The sequence below is a fragment of the Parasteatoda tepidariorum genome, chromosome 5 (assembly GCF_982258835.1).
Source record: "Parasteatoda tepidariorum strain Cologne lab strain chromosome 5, Ptep-v5.0, whole genome shotgun sequence".
Classification (NCBI taxonomy): Eukaryota; Metazoa; Arthropoda; class Arachnida; order Araneae; family Theridiidae; genus Parasteatoda; species Parasteatoda tepidariorum.
The window spans coordinates 23,935,405-23,959,491 of record NC_141759.1 but is presented as its reverse complement, the minus strand read 5'-3'; the positions used below and the strand labels follow the sequence as shown (position 1 = coordinate 23,959,491).

The window sequence follows — 24,087 nt, the reverse complement described above, 5'->3', positions numbered from 1 at the left end:
TAAGTTGTGATATAGATATGAATAGAATCAAGATATATACAAATACAATTGACATTTTAGCATTGAATTGAGTTAGAATTACGTGATTTGTAAGACAAATGTGAAATGAAACAAAATCATGAAGTTTTAGCATAAGTTTTGCATTTTCTTAGTGGTTTCCTTATCTAGTTAGTTTCCTTATCTAACGTGGCAATAAGCAGTATTAAATTTAGTGTTGAATTTACCAGTTCATAAGTTCAGTAGAATAGAGTTCTATGTTGAGTGAAAACAAGTCAGAGGGAGACATTGTTCAGAAGTGGACATGATTGTTTGCAGCAGTTGGAAAACTTCTCTGTCTTTTAATAGTTCTTGTAGTTCTTTTAAAATTGAGACCAGTCTATGAGCTTTGCCTGCTTTTAAAGTGGGTACTATAGCTGGAGTGACACTATGGCCCCTCCTAGGGGGACGGAAGCTGCATCCCGTGTAGTTAGCAGTGTGTGCTTCCCCACAGTTACAGCATTTTGGAGGTATGTTGATGTCCTTATGGCACAAATAGGATCGGTGACCCGCGGCACATTTAACACATCTGGGAGGAGAACAGCAATTTCTTTGAGTGTGACCAAAGTTTTGGCATTTGAAACATTGAGTTGCACTGTTCCCTCCACGGAACCTTTCTATTTTCACCGGGACATCGCATATGCTGGTGATTGAGTAGATTTGTCGGTTATTTTCGGATTCTATGAGTATTATGAGAAAAAGTGGGAGGAGCCGATAGGCCTCGCCCACTTTTCTCTTGAACTGGATAACTTTCTGTGATTTAATGCCTTTCTTGTCCAAATCAAGGTAAATATTATCTGTAAAGAAACCCTCTGGAAGTCCACGTGCCAGAACTTTTATGTGCGTGACTGTTTGAACGGTTTCTGAAGATGTGGGCAGAGCTCCGTCTTCAATCGCATCCTCTATGGGTGGAGCTATGTAGGAGTTGACTGTTGCATCTGGTAGTGGCAAGGAGGTGGCGGCATCTATTGGTGAAGAAGAGGTACTTTCTGTAATCATGGTTTGCGTATCCTCAATATTTTTGATTTTGTTTTGCTTTTTCTTCTTCCTTTTTCGCTTTTTCGTAGGGGGCTCTGCATTATTTTTAGCTGTATTTTCTGTATCGGTTGTCATTTCGCTTTTCTGTTCTAAAATTTGGCCTGCATCTTGAGTTTACATAAATTGAGTTTTGAGTTGCGAGCAATCCTGGAGCACTTTCGCTGTTGTTTCAATTTCTTCGTTGGTCATCCTTTTCATTTCCATCCATTCTTCATATAACTTTCGTTCACCTGGACTCAAGCTTTCCACATTTACCGTTGGTTCTCGTGAAGTCTTTTCGGTTTGCCATTTTCCGCCACGTGGATGATTTTGATATGTAGCCATATTGCGTGATTTGATTTTGTTGTCGAATTCTGTGGATTCCTCATCCGTCGTAGAGTCACTGAGGTTTTGACGCCCGGTAGGTGTGCTTGTCTTTCCACCACGTCCGCAACGTCGAAGACTCATTTTGCAGTACTTTAAAAATTGAATTGAATAAACTTAATTTTTGTACTTTACTTTAAACTGCGAGCTTCAAACTTTGCCACGTCCAGACATAATTTCGAGAGAATTATTAAGAACTACTCACCAAAATAATTAAACATCAATAACTCAAAACATCAAAATTTTTCCTCGTCAGGAACATCAAATGGGCGACATCCGTTTGGCAAGTTAAGATTCCAAAGTGACTACCTTGACCAATTTTTCAGAGAACCGAGCCATCTATCCACAGGGCTAAAAGTCCATATATATCAAGACGGAAACGAGTAAAAACTGGTAACAAATAAATTTTATTTTTAACCTTTTTTCGGGAATAATAAAATATCCATACCTACCAAATTCTTTTGACGGATAGAATTTATATATTAAATTGCTCCTTCCTCGTAAATTAAATAATATCATGAATTGTTTATTAACACAAATAGATTTATTTCTCCCGAAAATTAACTATTATTGAAGTAGTTCAACTACCAGTGTTTTCTCTTTTTCGTCTCGCTTTCAAGCCTATCTATCCATCTCAAACTCGACCTGTCTCTTTTTCGTGTGCCAACTGGTCTGACAGTGGAAACTCATTTTGTGATACGGTCTTCCTCCATTCTGATAACGTGGCCTGCTCTTTTTATTCTTTGTCGTTTAATAAAGTTAATTATATCAGGTTCACTATATGAGTGATAAAGCTCTAGATTTGTTATTCTAAGCCACGCGCCATTTTTTTTAATTCCTCCAAAAATGCTTCTCAAGACCTTTCTCTCAAAAGTACCCAACAAAAACTCATCCGTACAAGATACGATTGTTGACAAGTTAACGAACTTGTCAACAATCTCAAATTTAAATTAACGTAAATAGCTAAAAGAAATTTTCTAAAGAAACATTTTTGTTTTCAATCGTAGTTCAAACTTTTCGTAAAACCCATGATTTCTGAATCCCGGTAGGCCACAATCATCACCTCCTACATCAAGAAGCCTCCACACGGTTTCATATAAGTAGTCCACGCAGACTGTTTAAAAAGTGAAGCAGTTGTGCACATGAACCCAAAATCTTTTATAAAAGTAATTGAGAGAAATCTATCTTATATATTTGAGAATTGAATCTGTAGTGGTTGACAAGTGAATAAGGCAAACCAATAATATTCATAAATAAAATAAATTTTTAGTCATATATTTGCTACCACTTTCATATTTTAACTATATTCTGTATTAAATGACTCGTTCGGTGAGTGGATATCCTCCAGCAGACCAGACCAGAGAGGAGATCAGCTCACGACGTGATCGAGTAAAGACGTGTTTTATCTCTGCTTAGCAATGCCGCATAACCGAACAGCTCGCTGCGGAAAGGTGTTTCCGCCTGGCCGCCCGAGGACTCCAGAATCAGCTGAATCAGATGGCGAATACACAGAACTTATTTCTTACTCTTCGATAGAAGAAGCATATGAAGCCAACAATTTTCCAGCGAGATTCATACCACCAAATAGACCCATAAACCTCAATGATTTCTACCTCAACTTTAACATGGAAGATAATCTAATACTACAAAACTTACATCGGACAGTTTTCAACAGCTGTGAATGTGGAAAAGTCAAAGGTGTACTTAGTTTTAGAATTAAACTTCTACAAAGAGCCTATGCCGAACTCGAGAAAAGAAAGGAACAGGAGACAGTCAAGGAAATCATCACCCCTGATCCCGAGTCTACCACCACTGAACCCGAGATAACACACTCCCCAGAGGAACAGAAAACAGAACTTAGTATAGGGACTTCGGCCCCAGATACTAACACAATCATCGAACCTCCAGCCAAAAAGAGGAAGAAGAAGAAAACCAAAGACAAACCAGCAAAGCCCGACAACAACGCTTCCGATTCCCCTCCACTGCCGGAGAACTCTACTGAGATCCTCGAAGAGCCCACCACCCAAGCCATGGAGACCTCACCCACCGACGAAAAAGTCCCATTTGTGAAGAATGAAAAAGTGCTCATACGTGGACTACCAGTAGACTTTAGCATAGATGAAATTTCACTTGAACTAGGAAAATCTAACATTGAGATTTCCAAAGTCGTACAATTCAAGAGAAAAGTGGGAGGAGCCTATAGGCCACTCCCCATCTTCCTCGTAGTCACTCCCCTGCTGGCCAATCAGACAAAGATATATCATATAGAATGCCTCAAACAGATCCCGATAGCAGTAGAGAAATACAGAGGAGGAAGAAGACCTACCCAGTGCTTTAAATGTCAGAATTATGGACACACTCAACGAAACTGCACCAATGAAGCCAGATGCATGAAATGTGCCGAAGGGCACTTTTCATATCAGTGCACGAAGAGCCGTGATACCCCAGCTACCTGCTGCAACTGTGGAAAGAGCCACACATCTAACTTTACTGGGTGCGAGGCCCGCCCCAGTAAAAAGAACTTTCAGACCAGAGCCAAGACTCCAGCTACAACAGCCCACCGTCTCGTGACACTCATAAAAGAGCTACAAGATCTAATGAAAAACCAAGAAGTGCTGTGCCTTCTGCAAACTCTCATGAAGGGGATCTCCCCTTCCAACTGATGTTCCATGATACTTCAAACAACGCCCCACCCCTGCAAAGATGTGAACCTGAACTCCTATTTTACCTCCCAAGGATTAACTTAGGACTTTCTAGATTACGACATCACAGTTTAGATGAATCAGTTAGCGGCGCTTCGCGCCGAATACTGAGATTTTCAACATTTCCAACGTTCCAACAACGAGTGGATATCCTTCACAGTGGTCTGATCGGACTAGCTACAAAAAACCGTGTGGAGGCTTTCAGTTATAGGAGGCGTTACCACAATTCGACCTCGAACAAACTCAGACACGTGCTGGTAAGCATTTCTCTTTCTTACACGAGACATAACAAAAACTTTTTTACCCGAGAACAACGCTGAAATTCAATTTCTGCGTGAGAAACTTACAGTCAAATATCTTCATTTACACACATTGTAGGTGTCGCAACCGTCGCCTGCTTTGCATGAATGCGCTGATAAACTAATCATTAGCATACCACAACATGCTTTATCAGTCCTGCAAATTTCACGTTCGTGGTGTGTCGCCTGCCTGGTGCAGCAATTTTAGTAGCCAGTGGTGTAGTTATGGGATCAGAACTTATTACACTGGGTAAAAAAAATGTTCCAGTACGATGTGAAATTTTTAGAGGAGCTTGAATATTTTGTAGGCACTGATTTCAAATCCGGAATCGTTTTCTCTCAACAAGTTACAGTTTTATTGCAACTCAGTAATATATTACTCAACTGGTTCTTTTAAAATTCACTCCAATAAAGGCTAAATAGCGCCACCTCTATACTGCGTTGGATATGGTAGGAAAAAAACTATATTTATTTTAGGATGCGATACGTTAAAGCCGTATTTTTTTTCCGTTTTCAGTGCTATTTTCAAAGGAGAAGACAAGTGCATATGTTTCAATATAATCTTATACATTCCTTATAAATTTGTACATTCAAACAAAAAAAATAAACTAAGCCAAAAATACCATCATGAAAAATCAAAATTAGTGGCTTTCCGAACAAAACGAATTTAGTAACGAATTCTAAAACAAAACAAAACGAAGCTATATTCTTTATATGATGCGATGCGTTGAGGTCATTTTGTTTTGTTTTGTTTTTTTCCGCTTACAATGCTATTTTCAGCGAAGAAGACAAGTGTATATGTTTAAGCATAACCTTATAGGTTCCTTATAAACTTTTACATTCAAACAAAAAAATTAAATTAAACCAAAATATTATAATGAAGAAAAAAAATTGTGTAGCTTTCCGAGCAAAACGAATTTTGGTTTTGAAATCCCCAAACGCATATTAGGTTAGGTCAAGTACACTGATAAATGCCACAAAAAAATAGGTACCTTCAAAAAATTATATTTATATTTTGGTTTGACACAACAATTTGTATTTTGATCTGACTCTGTTGGAATTATTTGAGGAGGTTATACTTTTTAATTGATTCTTCTACTTTTTTTTCTAGCATGGTGTCTGAAAAGTGAACAGGTGCAGTGCGTCCTTCTTGGAGCTCTGTCTGTGGAAGCTTTATATGACCAACTTCAAGCCTTGCAGGTGAGATATTTGAAAGATTTAATCCAATATCATGTTAATTAAGATAATAGCAGTGATGGACAGGGCTGAGAGCAAGACTGAAAAGGGTCGAACCATTTCATTTATTGTAGGTTTTCGGGAGGAATTAAAGAATCTCTGACGATTCTTAGTTATATATTATTCATCACTACTTCATTTTTCTCACGTTAGAAACAGACTTGAGTCGTCCGGAACGTTTGTGCCGATTTTGAGGGTCCCTCCAAAGGTCTATTCAAAACTTTTAAAGTATTAGCAAAATTTATATTATAAAATTCCATTTTATCCCATTTTTAAAGATGAATCTTTAAATTTTCTTGATCACAAAGATTTGGAAACTTATTGGATATATAGAAGTCTGTTGCCCGCCAGGCATATATTATCTGAATTGAAGCAGTTGCAAAGTCAGGAAGCCTAATAGTAGTTTACTACCACTAGAATAATTTTTGGTGAACCTATCGCGTCGAGTCAACGCCTCCTATAACTGAAAGCCTCCACAAGGTTTTTAATAGGTAGTCCGATCAGACCATTGTGAAGGATATCCACTTTCCGAACGAGTCACTTAATACAAAATCTAGTTAAAATAAGAAAGTGGTAGCAATATATGACTGAAAATGTATTTTATTTATGAATATTATCGGTTTGCCTTATTCACTTGTCAACCACTACAGATTCAATTCTCAAATTTATAAGATGAATTTCTCTCAATTACTTTCATAAAAGGTTTTGGGTTCATGCGCACAACTAGTTCACTTTTTAAATAGTCTGCGCGGACTACTTAAAAAGACCGTGTGGGGGCTTTTTGATGCGGGAGGTGATGGCCGAGCTAACGAAAATTAGCATGAATATTCACTATTTTATAACTGTCAACAAAAAAAATCTTCGTTTTTATGGATATTTTACTTTTTCTTAATATATGGTGGAAATGAAATGTTTCACTACCATATTTCTGATTCATATGCATAAATTTTCATTTCTGGTGATGTATAATGTAGTAAAAGATTGACAGAACGTCTTTTGTTAATTTCTCAATTTAACTATTATTCTATAACGACCTCTTAAAATTAACTTAATCAGGAATATTTATTTTATGGAAGTTTTTCCGGAACACAAATGCCTCCCAGGCCGAGTGGTATCGCTCGCTAGACGCTGTGCAAAGCGTTTAAGTGGCGGGTTCGCATACCGCCGCAGGCTTGGGTGTATTCTTCGTGATGTCCTTCTCTGAAATGTTCCATCTATCCTTCTATTTCACAAGAGTTTTAAAGCCTAAATTTAATTGACCTTCAGTAACAGCAGTGATGAGATATTAAATCGGTGATATTGAGGACTGTTGTTGTTGACTATTTGATATAAATGGGCTGAAATCCTTAAATTCACTGAAAATAGCTTAAAGCAACCTTAAAACTACTGCAGTCGATGACGCCAATTCAAAGTGTACTACTTTGGGCAGTCAAAAGAACAGTACCGTATGAATCGAACTCTTTTCTCTTCTCTCAGAATATGATCTGAACGTGTATGACCAACGCCTCCTATAACTGAAAGTCTCCACACGGTTTTTTTAAAGGTAGTCCGATCAGACCACTCTGAAGGATATCCTCTTTCCGAATGAGTCATTTAATACGAAATTTAGTTAAAATAAGAAAGTGGTAGCAAATATATGACTAAAAATTTGTTTTATTTATGAATGTTATTGGTTTGCCTTATTCACTTGTCAACCACTACAAATTCAATTCTCAAATATACATGATGAATTTCTCTCAATTACTTTTATAAAAGGTTTTGGGTTCATGCGCACAACTGGATCACTTTTTAAGCAGTCTGCGCGGACTACTTATAAAAGACCGTGTGGAGGCTTTTTGATGCAGGAGGTGATGGTATGACTCACATTTACCCACCTATGACACCTAGCCATCTAAATAAAGAACCTTTACGTTCTGAGCACAAATTCAAGCTATCTAGATGCAGTAGAGCCTCTGAATAAACTAATCAGCAATCACTATCCAGAGCATGCACCACCACCACCTTTTCGAAAAGCGACGCTGTTACAAAGGAAAAAATCTGACTTATCACTTTTCGAAAATCTTCTCTCACTAAATAATAATAGTAACAGCGTCAACGATATTAACACGCTGAATGCCATGCTAATTTTACATGGCTTGCCCGTCTGGCCAAACGGTAAATAACTACAAACTAAATTTGCAAATATTAGACAGAAATTGCTAGTTTTTTAAAAGGTTCGGCATGACTTAAAAACTGGTGAATTATATAAACCTACAAATTGTTTAGAAATAGTGGTGGATAAAAATCTGCTAAATTGAATTTATTAAACCAAGAATCACAATTAATAAACTACCACTTGAAAATATTTATTCGCTGTCCCAAGCAAGTCGACATCTCTGTATATATAAATAAAACTATTTTTGTGTGTTCTATATTGCATCAATCTCATCCAACCATTTTAGTAACGATAATAATAATAAAATTAATACAAATTTACTCGAATTATGTGTTTCTAATAATCTTGGCTTCGCCGGTCACAGGTGACCCCCATGGAATTAAACGTGTTAATAATGAAGTGAACATTTTGACCAACGATATACAAGTTGCTACTGAAGAAGCCATTGAAGAAATGACAATCAAAAACGACTACTACAAACTGTCTCAACACATCAAAGACTTAATTAAGGCGAAAAACCACACGAAAAACTACAGTAGACAAACTCTTGATAAAAGTGTCAAAAATGTATTAAATAATCAAATCAAAGAAATTAGATATAACACTCTCAAACAGAAACAAAAATGCTAGGGATTTGAAAATAGTTTTAATGTACAAGACAACACTGTCTCAAAAATTATTAAATCCCAAAAAATTGCTAATTATTAAATTGTTAGGGATCATTAAGGATTACTAAGGACACTTCCTATAACTACTTTACCACTTAATACTAATAATGGTAAGATTTATATCGATCCCTCTTAACCATCACCTCCTACACCAAAAAGCCTCCACACGGTCTTTTATAAGTAGTCCGCGCAGACTGCTTAAAAAGTGAACCAGTTGTGCGCATGAACCCAAAACCTTTTATAAAAGTAATTGAGAGAAATTCATCTTATATATTTGAGAATTGAATCTGTAGTGGTTGACAAGTGAATAAGGCAAGCCAATAATATTCATAAATAAAACAAATTTTTAGTCATATATTTGTTACCACTTTCTTATTTTAACTAGATTTTGTATTAAGTGGCTCGTTCGGGAAGTGGATATCCTTCACAGTGGTCTGATCGGACTACCTACAAAAAACAGTGTGGAGGCTTTCAGTTATAGGAGGCGTTGTCTTAACTCCATGAACCCTACCTATTCTCAAAATTATAAAGAAACTGGGCAAGATCCAGTACATGACAAAATAAACAATAAGCTCATAAAACTTCTATGCAACAAAAAACGGTTAAAATATTCTCTGTCTCCTGTATTTACGTTAGCCGTCCGAGAAAGTTCCCTCTAGCAAGGTAGGAAAGCTTAACACTTTGCAGTCGAGAGGTGACTGTCAGTCACCACTGTCGCCCGTAAATTACCCACCACTCTAATTGTGAATTTTTTTGTCATCTTAATGCTAAGTTACCACTTCAATCAGTGGTCTCCAGTTATTAGGAGGCAAGTTTGTAAAAACTCTTTCAAAATGATAGTGGTTGCGTCCATTTTTTGACTGTTAAAAGGACTTCGAGTACAAAGGGTTAAAGCACAAATAAACAGACTATTTGAAAGTTCACAAAAGGCATAGTGTCGGATGAGTATTCAAAATTCCATTTCCAAGGAATGCGGCTATAATAGTAACCATGGAAAGTTGCGACCTGTGACCATAGTCTTCTATTTTTAAAAAATTTTGTGGGATAATCTCACTTATTTGAGAAAGAAAATAAATAAAGGGCTATGGTAATCAACATAAAATATTTAATAGTAGATCATTTAAAGTTAATTTATTTAATTCTCAATGCGAATTATAGCCTCGACATCACAGTCACTGTTTTCTGCGTATATTTCCTGAAGTGGATGCAAAACATTGCAAGGTTTCATAATATTCATCATGGTTAAAATTACAAAGTATTTAATATTTTACCAGAGTCGCGGTGGCTCAGGAGATAGAGCGTTCGCCTCCCAATGAGATGACCCAGGTTCGGAGTTCAGTTCTCGTACATCCCAGCAGTGGTTGGTTGATACTAATTCAGCTTCCGGCTCGCACTGACCACAGTGCTGACGTAAATTATCCTCAGTAGTAAAAGGATCGTAGATTAGGAACACCTTGCTGTTGGCCATATCGTGGTTCTTCTCGGCGTAACGCAAATGCGAATTAGTTCCATCAAAAAGTTCTCCCCGAAGACAAATAGTCCTAATTAGGACTGGGCGATATTAGAAATTATATATCGTGATATATCGTCAGTTTTGCATCGCGATATAGCGATGTATCGCGATATAGTATTTTTGAATTTCATTTACTTTAAGGCACAGAAAGTCAGATTTCTCTCAAGACTTCATACGCATATTGATTTAAATCAATTTATAAATTTGAAAATATATATGTTTTGCTAAAGAAAGATATTAAATAAATTGACAAAGATGTACAAATCTTACTTAAAATATTTATTGAAAAAATGTGTGTAGATACAGAATGAAATATTTGCACTTCTTTATCGTTTATAAGGTATAAGCAGTCTTAATTTAAGTTAACCCTTAAAACACCCTTAATGAAAAAAAAATATTGTTATTAAACAAAAGCTGATTTTAAAATTTCAAAATATATTTTAATTAAAATAAAAGTTAGATTGACTAAAAGCCGAAGTTTAAAATTAAAAATGTTCGAATTTTAAACTAAAAAGTAAACATAAGAATTGTAATAATTTCTTAAAATTTTCGTTCTCTGAAAGATTTCTCAGTTTAAAAATAAAAAGGGAATTTTATAAAGATATCTAGCTGAATTTATTGAAAGAAAATTTAAAAAATTAAAAAAAAAGTTTGTTAAGAAATTCATTATACACTTAAAACAAAGTGTTAAAAATATTTTTTTTTTTTTTGAAAAAAAGAAACTTTTTTTAACAAATCAATATTTGCTTGTACTATTATGCGTAAATAATTACAGAATTATTAAGTTCGATCGTAATGTTCAAATTCTTAATAAAGAAGTAAACACAAGTTTTGTTATATTTTCTAAAAATGATCACGCAAATAACAAAAGATTTCTTAGTTTAAAAATAAAAAAATAAATAAAAGTGAAATTTATCAATATATTTACCTAACAGCATAGGAACAAAATTTAAAAAATAAGTTCGTTAAAAAATTATTTGTATGCTTAAAACAAAGAGCTAAATAAATTTTAGAAAAAAAATGCTTCTTAAACACTATTTTTATTATTATTTCATATAAATAATTAAATTAAATTAAATAATGAACGAACGAAAAACAAAGTAAGGCAAAGTTTCTTAATTAAATTCTTAAAAATAGAAACAAAAGAATTGTGATATTCGGTAATATATTTAGCTAATTAACTAATAATATAAAACGAAAATTAAAAAAAAATAATGATTTTACTCTCTAATAAAACGAAGTAGTAATTGATAAAAAAAAAGAAATGAATAAAATTCGCAAACTTTTCAAATTCTTTTGAACAAATAAAGTTTATTGACTTATGTCCAAAAAATAAGTTTTGTTTTAACTTTATTTCTAAAAATAAAAACAACTCAAGATTTATAAATTTAAAATCAGTAATAGAAGCTCATTAAATTATTAGAAGTTTTATACGAAAGGTTTTTAATAAATTAAAAGAAAGTAAAAAAATAACCTAACAAATTTATTTACTTTGTAATTTAATTCCTTATGGGTGCCTTAAATTAGATTTCCGATAATTTTCACATTTAAAAATATAAAAAAAGTTTTGTCAGAAAATAAATAAAAAACTTATCTAATTAATGAAGAAACTTTTCTTTATAAATTCTTTTCAATAATAGATTGCGTTCAGAACAAGGTTACGACGGCGATCACGAAGTTAATCCCATTGAAAATAATCTACAAGAAACGATTTCAAATCGCGAAGGTGCAAAAACGAACATGTGATATAACGATATAAAGTCTCAAAAGTGATTCTGATTCTACCGCTCATCAGTCAAGGCCGTCTCAACATAACGAAACAATATCGTCTTCCACAGCGCGAGTTGGCATCGGAACGTAAGAGAAAGTCCTTGCGTGTATCGCTATATCGTTATATCGTCTTCTTCACTCGACGGCTTAAATCAGTTTTCAGATGCATCGCTTGGAATGAAAGTTGCTGTATCGGTTTGCCGATATAGGCGTTAAATCGATATGTCGCGATACATCGATTTATAGCCCAGTCCTAGTCCTAATACTTGATCCAAATGTTTCCTTGTCTTCTGGATTGGGTTCAAAGTTTGAACTACGTATGCCATGCATATTTATATTAATTTCAAAATCAGCAGGGGAGTTCGCACTTTTCAGTTAACCTTTGAAACAAAGTGGGCGTTACTTTCTTTTGTAATGCTGCTCTTCTACGCGTTTAAGCGAGGTACTTAACTTGCATCACTTGCCTCCTCATTATGAACTAAAGCAGGGCTCCCAAATTTCATAAAACATTTTAGTAGTGGTAGTAAATTTAGGTTAATGCCAGAATGTATTTCTTAATTTAATATACAACTTATTGTTAAGTGTTTTAGTACTTAATAGATTGAGTGCGAGTAATTGCTGGAACTTCGGCATTTAGAGCGGAGACCCTCTAACGAATTCATCGAATCCATTTGGTCATGTATTGGAAATTCATGAAATTTAAAACCTAAGTTTTTTTGAAGAGAATATTTAGAAGGATCGCCATAGTCAAGGAAAGAGTGACATAGCGCTGGCTATATGTCAACGAAAGAACACTATTGCTCTATATGCATAATATAAGAGCCGAAAATCGTAAAACTAAGCAAAGTATTAGTAAATAAATTTCACTTCGCTAAAAAAGTATTTACTAGGTTAGGAAAATTATGTACAACAGTTAGAATAATTATTTATAGGAATAGTAATGTACACTGGTGGACAGAATTAAGAGATGGAAAGCATTTTCGCTCATTCATTCGCACATGCAAGATACCCACACACCGCTCCATGTGTTTGACAATGGTTCCGTGAATGCCAGAAGTACAGGCAGAAGGTCCCAGAGCCCTATGTGCGTCCTTTCAGGGGCGCTGTTGGCCCTGAGTTCATTTTTCTGGACGACAATGCGCGACCACATAGGGCTCTCATGGAAAGCGAGGATATTCGACGAATGGATCGGCCAGCCAAATCCTCTGACTTGAATCCTATTGAACATGCTTGGGAGAGCTATTGCGATGCGCCAACCTCCCCCCAGAACCATTCTGGAGTTAAAAATTGCTCTGGTGGAAGAATGGGAGGGTCTTCCACAAGTCCTCCTTAACTCCCTTATTAACAGCATGCATACTCGTTGTGCATGCTGTCTGTCTATCAGGGGTGACCATACACCGTACTAGAGGCAACACACACTGTACAAGCCTCACTTTTATTGTCATCTTTTATCCTTAAGTTCAGACTACATTGGATTTATTGGCAATAGGTCTTGCCAGTGAATGGCACTTTCATTCTTGTTTTGCATACTTTATTATCATGGAATAAGCTATATCTATACCAAATTTCATTTATTTATATTCGGTATTTTTTGAGATATTTGGGAAAATGTCTTCCATCTCTTAATTTTGTCCACCAGTGTATTATGGGTATGACTCTGTTAACCCTTTCGCGCCGACTGTCACAAATACGTGCCAGTATAAAAACGAATCAATCAAGGAAAAAGATAAAACTGGTAATCAAAATAATTCTTTAGCAGTTTACTTGCTGGCGGGGTTGTAATTGTTTGATTTATTTAATTCACCATTACTTAGTTCAAAATAAAATTTAGTTATACATACTTTGAATTAACGCTGATTATATATATGATTAAACAAACAATAATTAAAGTAAAAGCGAAGTAAGTCTGTCAAATTAGCAATGCCTACATTTAAGTTACCGTTTTTTATTTATTTACATCCTGATTCTGATTTTGTACGAATGCTTTTATGAATCACCCGTCCCCAGGGGGTTAAAACAGTAACTCGGTCGTCCCGGCAAAAGCCACCCGAGCTGAATTGCTCACTGTCTTACTGTTGGCAGTTCTGTGGCTCTCCCTGATCAGACCCTGCGGAAAGGGCTGCTCCTTCCCCGGGTTCACCACAGTCCTGGTGTTATGCTGTTTGTGGATTGTGCAATAAGCATGTGCCTACTACTTAACATGAAACGCGGCTATCTGTAATAAAAAAGAGACAGTTATAGAACTGTAATTTTCGTTTTCTTCTAGTAGTTCTAGGTCAAACAATTGATTAAAATCTGAGGCAGTTCAATTGTTGGCATTACTATAGATTTTGGAATTGAGTTTCACCATGAAACGGTTAATGTCATCTATATTTAGGTCTTGTTTGATGAGTTTATTACTGTTCAGTGTTATCTTTGTTATCTCATCAATCACCGAGGTCTCATCAATGTAATCTTTGGTTTTGGTATTATAACTAGACTAGAGACTTTATATTATAATATAATATATTATACTTTGGTATTATAATGATCTAGAGACGTAAACGGCCGTTCCTTCGCCTTTATGTCAGACAAGGTCGCATCTGTATGAATTACAAGATGGAATGTTCAGTCTTTGGTTAGGCTTAGCTTTGGTTTCAGTAATAGCTGTGACGTCAGGAGACTATCCAAGAAGGAAGTCTATTGTTTCTCCCATTTTTTGTGGTTAAATTGCATGGGTGCCACTCTTCAGTCCTGGGGACTGAAATCAGTCTTGAGAAAAATCAATGTACTAAATAAATTACATCAATTAAATTTCCTTTTTTTTTCTCATTAGAAATTTGAAAATTATTTTGGTCAAAATAAAAAAAATATTACATCTTAATGAAAACATATGATATGTTAATGATGTCAGGACTTTTATTTTTTTTCTTTTTGTCAGCTTCACTAAATCTTATTCTTAAAGTCTTGACAAATTGGATTGGTTGAACTTCATCTATTTGTGTAATTAAATTTGTACTACTGCTGAATCTAAATCTGCTCGCGTTTGCTTCTCCCACCCTAACCTACTGTCATGTTGGCCAAAGTCAAATTCAGATTATTTTTTAAAAAAGAAAGAAATTATAGAGCTAGAACAAAAAATAAGTGATGGTAAAGTGAAAAATAGAGATATGAATGGTTTCTGGTTGTTCAGTAACAGTTGTAAAAAAATATACAAAGTTAGCTGCATGGCCGTCTTAATGGCATGCAGGGCCCCCGGGCGCAGAAATATTTCAGACCCCTATAGCCTGCCATAATATTTAAAAACTAACTAAAAAACTTCACGTACATAAAATAAATCATTTTCAAGATGCAATAATTTTAACAAATTTAAACACGTTATGATTACCCAAAAAAACTCCAATAAAGCTATGCATAATTTTTTTAAAAAAAATGAGATGCTGGCCAGTTGTAATCCTCAACTAATAAAATAATTTTCAAAACCATGGAAGTTAATTAAAATAATTAAATTGAATAAACATGAAGGTATAAAAAATCGAAAAAGAAAATTCGAAAGGTATGAATTATTTTGTCAAACTGTTGTTAAAACATCTTTCAATGTCCAAGTACCACCAAGTACCAATGTAACTTTTCACGAATTTTCGGTTGCCTTTTTAAGTTTTCTTGGTGATAAACTATTCAAAATATTAGTGTTTGCATAATAATGAATTACTATTTGTAGAAAAAAATTCACACTTAATATTTATTTCGAAAAATACATAAGGCAATGTTGTTCATTAGCTTCATTTTTAATACCGCTTACAAAAATTAAGATTCTCATGGGGTGCCTGGGGCCCCCGGGTATGCCCATGCGTAAAGACGGTACTGGTTAGCTGTTATTTTTGTTTTGTTTGGTAAAAAAACATAAAATAAAGAAAAAAAATAATCAAATGATTGATTTAATATGTAGGCTATTATGAAGGAAAGGTAAATTTTGGTGTCAGTGAGCCATAAATTTCTAAAAATTCAGTAAACAATGCTAGATAGTATTATTTGGTAAAAATAAGTTCAATCTTGAAATTTTTTTTTAGAGTGGCGCCCCTGTAAATTGTTAGCATTCCAGAGAACTATGCTGAGTGAGATAGCAGTATTATTTCTATCCATGCTTAAATTTTCGTCTTCTTTCTCATCAGTCTGAGATTTAGTCACATGTTCTTGTTATTCTCTAACTTTAGTAGTCAAGCTATGTAGATTATTTGAAGTCTCAATAGCTTTATAAAGAATGCTTGCAAAGCTAAGATCTTTCATGGGATTATTATTTTTCAGACCTGGAGTAACTTCTCAGATTGTCGATTGATCGAGAGATTGTGTTATTTTAAAATCATATCAAAGGATTTCCCTTTGTAGTTTCTATTCTTTAGATTCTCGACAATGCTTACAAACTTTTCTGAGTAATTTGGTGGGTGGTTCCAATTGCAGTTACAGCATTTAGGTTTCACGTGTTCCTTTGTGCATTCTTCAGTAAGATTGCCTGCGCATTTCACGCATCTTGCCTGGTGCCTGTAGTTGATTTGCCGCTAAAAGAAATCCTGGTAACAATGGCCTTGAGTTGGTCTGTCAGTTTTCTTGTAATCCTCAACTCGTATTTTCACCCTATTTATACACAATTTTATCTAACCCATTTTGTCTAGATCAACTATATACACAGGAAATTAATGCTTTTCTTTCTTTTTTCTCTTCGCTAATTGTGTGACTTTTGCCACAGGTAGATTATGATAAAGTGCTATCTCTTTATGAATAACCTGTGGATCAGTAGCTTTAGGTAAACTTTTAAAGACAAATCTAAGTTTTCTATCACTGGGTAGGGAGTAAGCATGTTATGAAGTGCCTTCTGTTTTCAGTACAGTTTCCATTTGGTTTCAATCTTCTATTCGGTGAGTTTCAATTTAAAAAAAAATTCTCACCTCTCATCTTTCCATCACTGCTGGTGATAGCCTGGCGGGATAGCCTAGTTAGTAGGGCACCGGGCCATTTATCGCAACGGAGCAGGGAAAATCCTTCCAAAGGCTGTCACAGAAAACCAAACTGTGAAAAACAACATTTTCACTGTGATTTTTTGGAGCAGCGACAGTAGCAGTGAAATTTGTCACAGTGACAATTTTTTGGTTGGTGCAAGTTGTCTCACAGTGACTGGAACAGTCACTGTAAGACGAGTCACTGCTCCGTTACGTTTCACCCATCTCTACTACTTTTTACATGTGTAGTGGGTAGTGTCAACCCTGGTATAGGATTAAAAAAACACAAACAATTCTATTTTGAAATTTTTAATGTGAATAACATTTCCCGCCTAATAAACATATTGTTGATTGTTTACTAACTGCTATGGAGCTAGTAAAGAGCACAAACATTACAGTTCACTGAATAAAATTACTCGGAGTAACAAGTCCTGCGACGTAACTTTTTTATTTTAAAGGTTTTAATTTCATTTTCATTTTAAGATGGTTTGTTTCAAAACCTATATATATTTACATTGACTTTTAATATATTTTGATGGATTAAATAATATAAACGATTAAGGATTAATATAGCGAAATTAATATAAACGATTTATATCTGCAATCTTTTATCTATCAATTTTTAAATATTTTCAGTGATATCCACCCTGTTTATCGACTCTTAATTCGGCTACGTACCAACGATAGTCGAAAATATAATCTAAGTGTATGCAAACCCCTCGCGAAGCAATTTCGTTGCATCATAAATGCGTAGTTTAACCTTTTCGGGTAGGGGATAATTTGACTGACTTAGTTTTGCTTTCACTTTAGATCTAACGCATCCAATCCTTATGCGTTAAAAGTGTAACTGTAAAATTTTTAATTCAAACTAAATAGTGGTGAATTAAATAAATCAAACTATTATCACCCCTCCCCACAAATAAACTGCTATGAAAATAGGTTGGCTACCAGTTTTATCTTTTTTACCCTGATTATCGACACCCTGCGAATGCATCTATGACTTCGGCCGTCTCGAAGAGGTTAATTCATTAACTTAGAACAGTGTTTCCCAAAGTGTGGTACGTGTACCCCCAAGGGTACGGGAACAGTTTAGCGGGGGTACGAGCTCTTAAGCGAAATATCTTGCAACAAACAAAAATTTCAAGAAATTGTATTTAAAAACAAGCTAGCCATGAAAATTTACGATTACGTATTTTTCTATGAGCTATTTTTTGCAGAGTTAGCAGTTAATAATTAGTGGTGTCAGCAGCCAGTTGTGATTTTTAATTTTAGTGCAATTTTTTACATTAAAAAATACATTCATTTTTGTATTGGAGGTACACAGCGTTACGAAAAATTTTTAAAGGGTACACTAAAGTCATAAGTTTGGGAAACACTGACTTAGAATACACATGTATTACCTATAAACTTGAGTTGAGTCAGCATTCAGCAATCTACAGCATTTCGTTGAAATACAAGCAAATTGCAAATGCGTAGAAAATAAAAAAAGAATAATAAATATTTATAGTCGTACTAGAATAAAAAAGAGAAAAAATCATAAAATTTATTTTTAGTAAATAAGTGGTAGATTAAAATATTCATTTTTTAATATTATTTAGGCATTACTTTTTCTATAAGTCGCGATAACTGCATATATTACTTGATCGGAAATATATTTTTCCAATTAAGGGATTACTCAAGGCACATCTCTTTCATCCAATTAAATTAAAGAGACCAACACCTCCTAGATAAGGGCAGGCCTCAGCACGGGTTACCATAAATATCCTTTAGTAGTCCAAACGTAATGACATATTTCGTATTTTCAACCACTGCGCAGCTTAGTACCAACACCTACTAGTACACCTTATGTTAGTACCCCTAACGAAATGACATCTTTCTTATTTTTCATCTACTGCGCTGTTAATTTCGTTAGATCGGGCTACTAAATTGATCCGTGCTGAGGCCTTCCTTCTTCTAGGAGGTGATGGCAAATCCCATAGTATTTCTGTATTGACTAAAAGTGTTCTTGTTTTTTTTTAATTCAAAATTCTAAAATTTAAATGATACACAGAAAACACTTCTGATCAATAAACTATTGGTATTTTCTTTAATAAAGAAACAAAAATATTTTTCAGTTTAAAATAATGAAATTAAGTAAGACTCTACTACAAGAATCGAATATAGACACAGGAAGAACTGTGTCAATACTGTGTCAATACCAGCTGTGGGTGATGAAAAAAAATATATTATTCTCTTAAAACTGAAAGAGATGTCAAAATTATAAGTTGTAAAACGACAATTTAAGGTGTAAAATTTGGGTAATATAAAAGTGTCTGCGTCAGAAGAACACTAGATTATTTATGAGTTTCGGCAAGAATTATGATGTGAAAGATTGGAATATTAAAAAAATTCAGAAAAATAGCAATATGAAAACGTGAGGATACTAGAGCTCTTTTTGGTACTTAATGAGTAACTTTTTATACTGAAACCAATCAGATATGCAATAAAAGTAACGCCCACTCTTAAATTTGAAATAATAAAGAGTGACGAATTCTTAATAGAACGGCCGGAGAAGAAGAAAAGTTATTATTCTAAAAACTTTGCAAACAATATAAATTGTATGACGACAGTATAAGGTATAAAATTTCGATAAGATTCCAGCGTCAGAAGAACGCTAGATTATTTGTGAGTTTCGGCAAGAATTATAAAATGAAAGATGAGAAGTTTGAAGAATTTCAGAAAAATTGCAATAATGTAAAACCATGAGGATCCTGGAGCTCTTTTGTAGCTTAATGAGTAACTTTTTTATACCGATCCAATTAGATATGCAATGAAAGTAACGCCCACTCTTAAATCTGAAATAATAAATATTGTAAAGTGACGAATTCTTAATAGAACGGCTGGAGAAGAACAAAAATTATTATTCTATTAAATTTTTTAAAAAAATGCTTAAGTTATAAATTGTAAGACGACAATATAAAGTATAAATTTAGATAATATAAAAGTGTCAGCTTCAAAAGAACACTAGATTATTTGTGAGTTTCGACTATAATTATGATGTGAAAGATATGAATTTTAAAGAATTTCAGAAAAATAGCAATAATGTGAAACCATGAGGATGCTAGTGCTCTTTTTGTTACTTAATGAGTAACTTTTTTTATACTGAAACCAATTAGACATTCAATAAAGTAACGCCCACTCTTAAATTTAAACTAATGAATATTATAAACTGACGATATCTTAATAGAAAGGCTGGAGAAGAAAAATATAATTATTCTATTAAATCTAAAAAAATGCAAACGTTATAAATTGTAAAACGACAGTATAAGGTGTAAGATTTGTTTAATATAAGACTGATTTATTTAATATAAAAATATAATTATTCCATTAAATCTAAAAAAAATGCAAATATTATAAATTGTAAGACGACAGTATAAGGTGTAAGATTTATTTAACATAAGAGTGTCGGGGTCAGAGGAACACTAGATTATTTGTGAGTTTCTGCAAAAATTATGGTATGAAATATGGGTATTTTAAAGAATTTCGGAAAACAGGAATAATGTGAAACTGCAAAGATGCTAGTGCTCTTTTTGTTGTCTAATAAGTAAATCTAATAATCCTCCTATACGTGTAATATGTAAAGTTGTAAAACCCACTATAATCTACGCAGGGATGCCAACTGCTCCGCTTTCAGAATGAAACTTGTAGATAAAGGATAGTTACGCCCACTCTTTAACAGTCTTAACACAAGATTACTGAAGACTTAGAATTGGTCTGGTTACTCAGTAGGCTCTCACTGGTTCATTGGGTCTGACATGACTCAATGAGATAATGATATGGCTACGCATATAGTCTAGTCAACCTTAAAAACACCTTATTTGAGAATTGAACTGAGGGTAATACCTGCTGGCGTTGGTCCTGGCTGCGTTATTTTTTTATTTTTTTTTTGTATCCAGTGGCGTTTAACGACCAGCTGCCCTTTTTGGTACTTTTTAAATAAAAGAATCTTGATTCTTGACATTGTTTTTGTTCGGGTAACAAATTAAAAAATAAAATTTTGTATAATAATTGGGACCAACAACAGCTCAGATTAAAACCTCCAAAAGGCAGCTGGATTGTAAGTTTGCGTCCTGTGTTTTTAGCTGCAGGCTTTACTTAATCAAAGAACCGGTTTCCTTCATGTTATTCAATGGGATAGAAAGGCAATAACAGGAAAATTTTTGTGCAATTTCACCCAGGGGCTGAACGCTTAGAGGGTTATGTATTTAAAAATTAAAAAATTGTCAATCGAGACTTGTACATGCTTATGAGCATTCGTTTCCTTTTACTTATAACAATAATAGTACAAATAAAAGACAAGAAATTAATAAATGAGAAAAAAGAGGCTTAAGGTTGACTTTAAGAAAGTCTAATTAAATACATTGAAAAATATTATTTTTCTAACTAAACTATTACTAAATAAGGAATCAGAAGAAACTGCAGCAAAAATGCATACTAGATTAAAAACTTCATTCACTTAAAAAAAATATGAAGATTGTAATAAAAGTTGAAATGTTCCAGTTCTCAAAAATAATCTCGCATTTTCAAGAATTGCCAGGCTTGAATGGAGAAAGCATAAGTGATTTGAATCATAAAATGTGAAGTCACTTTACGTTTTATGTTTTATATCACGTTTGATTGTAAAGTAGCTTTGCATTTTATGTCTTTAATTATTTTTGATTTCCTCATTCACGCGTGCAAGATCTTGAAAATGGCAACCTATTTATGAACAATTGAAACACGTCGACTTTTATCATATTCATATTTTTGAAGCAAATGTAGTTTAGTAACACTACTATTACCCACAGTAACTTTCATATTTTTTCATGTTATCTAATGCCAAATAATAATTCATGAATGAACATTAAAAAAGAACTATAACAATTATATTAAATACATGATGGAAAAGAAGTTGTGTTATAAATATATTCTCATTTCGGCTACTATTTAATTTTTAAAAAAAAGGTGTGTGATTTTGTGTGAGACATAATTATAGTATATTTTTATATTTTATAACAGTCAATGAACAGCCGACCCAATTTTTTGGGTTTACTACTACTAATGTTTAACTCCGTAGCCTTGTAATTTTGAACCCGATCCAGAAAACAAGGGAACTCTTGGATCAAGTATCGGGAGAAATTTGCCTTCGTGAAGGACTTTTTGAGAGAACTCACCCGTATTTGCATTATATGGAGAGGAAGGCCACGAGAACCTACCATGGTTAGCCTGACAGCAAAAGGGGCTCTAACCCATGATCCGTCTACCACCAGGGGTGAAAGCGAGACGGAAATGGGGAAAGTCTGGTAGTAAAACCATTTCAGTTATTGCTAGTTTTCCCCAGGAGTTTACTTATTTTTCTTTAAAACTATTCAACAATATCTACTTTATCTTGAAAAAGAGGCAGTTTTACTTATATCTTAAAGCTATAAAAGAAATCTTGATAGTTACAGATATTTTATTTTTCTCGAAAAGAATGCTAAAATGAAATGTCCTTCGTAACAGTATTTGCTCTTTTCCGTCTTGCTGATTAAGGGCTTTCAGCCCTGTTTACCACTGAGGATATTCAGAGATGCCAATTGCTCCGGACACGCCAAAATAATTTAAAAAACAGAAATTAATTACAAACTAAATTTTGCAATTACTTGACTAATTTTGCCTGCTTTTTGAAGAGTCTAGAGTGACATAACTACTTACTTACTTTATTTAAAATAAATTGGGTACCTAGGCCGCGCAGCGGCCTCTAACCCATCCATCATGAAAATAATACAGTGTATATAGTCATTTTGAGTTATATGATAGTATGGTTACATAATAATATTGCCATGACTAGAAAGTACAACTAGATCGAAGGTTTACATGAATTGCAAAGAAAATTGAAAATAGCCATGATTAGATATGAAAACATGATATACAAACTTAATCTGTGATATTTACATTGATGATCAGTAGAAATTTGAAATTGAGTGTTTAATGTTGATGATAGCGTAAGTATATATAAAATCGGGAGACAAATTGATGAAAGCATAAATATTTACAGAGCCAGGAATCAGAGTTGATGATAGCAAAGAATATACAAAATCGGTAATCAGAATCAGGAAGAAATTACAAATTTTGCGAAGCCTTAGTGGCGTAATCTAGTGTGAAGCATTCAAGATTATTAAATTGTAATTTATAGAGATGCATATTTAAAGTCAGAGAAGAGTTCAGTTTTAGTCCTAAAGTGAAATTATTCCGGAGTAGTCTCCCTCATAATTGTTTGCAGCAGTTGAAATACATCTCGGTTTTTTAAGAGTTCTTTAAGTTCTTTGATAATTGATGCAAGTCTATGGGCTTGACCTATCGTTCTTGATGGGATTTTATCAGGAGTTGCGCGAAGGCCTCTCCTGGGGGGACGGTTGCTGCAACCTGTGTAATTTGCAGTATGTGCTTCTCCGCAGTTGCAACATTTAGGTGGTGAAGTTTTATCCTTATGGCACTGATAGGAACGGTGGTCGGCGGCACATTTTAGACATCTTGGTTGAGATTTGCACATTCGTTGTGTGTGGCCGAAATTCTGGCAGTTATAACATTGTATTGGGCTATTCCCTCCACGAAATCTTTCAATTTTCACGGGAAGGTCACAAATATTGGTTACTGAGTAGATTTGGTTATTTTGTTCTGTTTTGATCAATATTGTGAGAAAGAGTGGGAGGAGCCGATAGGCCTCGCCCACTTTTCTTTTAAACTGAATCACTTTGCTTGTTATAATGCCTGTCTTGGCCAATTCACGGGAGATATGATCTGTATTGGTACATGCTGTGAGTCCACGGACTAGAACTTTGATATGCATGATTGGTGGTTCTGTTTCTGAAATTGTGGGTGGAGCCGCAGCTGAATTATAATCCTCCATGGGTTGGGTCAAGTCAGGATTTTCTTCGTTGTCAGATTGCTGCAAGGAAGTGGCGACATCTAGTAGTGGTGGAGGGCTGATATTTGTAGTAGTGGATAAATTTTCAACAGGCTTTGTAGCTTTGTTTTTCTTTCTCTTTTTACGTTTTCGTTTTTTGAGGGGGGGGGGGCTCGGTGATATTTTTGGATGAACTTTCCGAATCTACGGATGACACACTCACTGTCTGCTCCAAAAGCCGGCCGCTTTCATGAATTTCTGTGTCAGTGACTTCCGCTGATGTAGTCTGCATTTCAGACTTGATTTGCTGGTTATAGTTTCTTGTTTTTTCAAGCAGTTCACTTGCTTCACTGTTTATTTTCCCAGTGACATAACTGTAAAAAGTGGTGAATTATATAATCCTACGAATAATTTAGAAATAGTGGTATAT

General features: G+C 34.3%; 1 protein-coding gene across 1 annotated transcript in view; it reads left to right on the top strand.

Moving 5' to 3' along the window:
• Positions 1-24,087, top strand: part of LOC107454041 (voltage-gated potassium channel subunit beta-2) — a 299,430-nt gene that overhangs the window by 274,051 nt on the left and 1,292 nt on the right. The window contains exon 15 of the mRNA XM_087163534.1: positions 5,550-5,638. Coding sequence (XP_087019660.1) covers positions 5,550-5,638 — 89 coding nt within the window. The remainder of the gene's footprint in view (positions 1-5,549; positions 5,639-24,087) is intronic.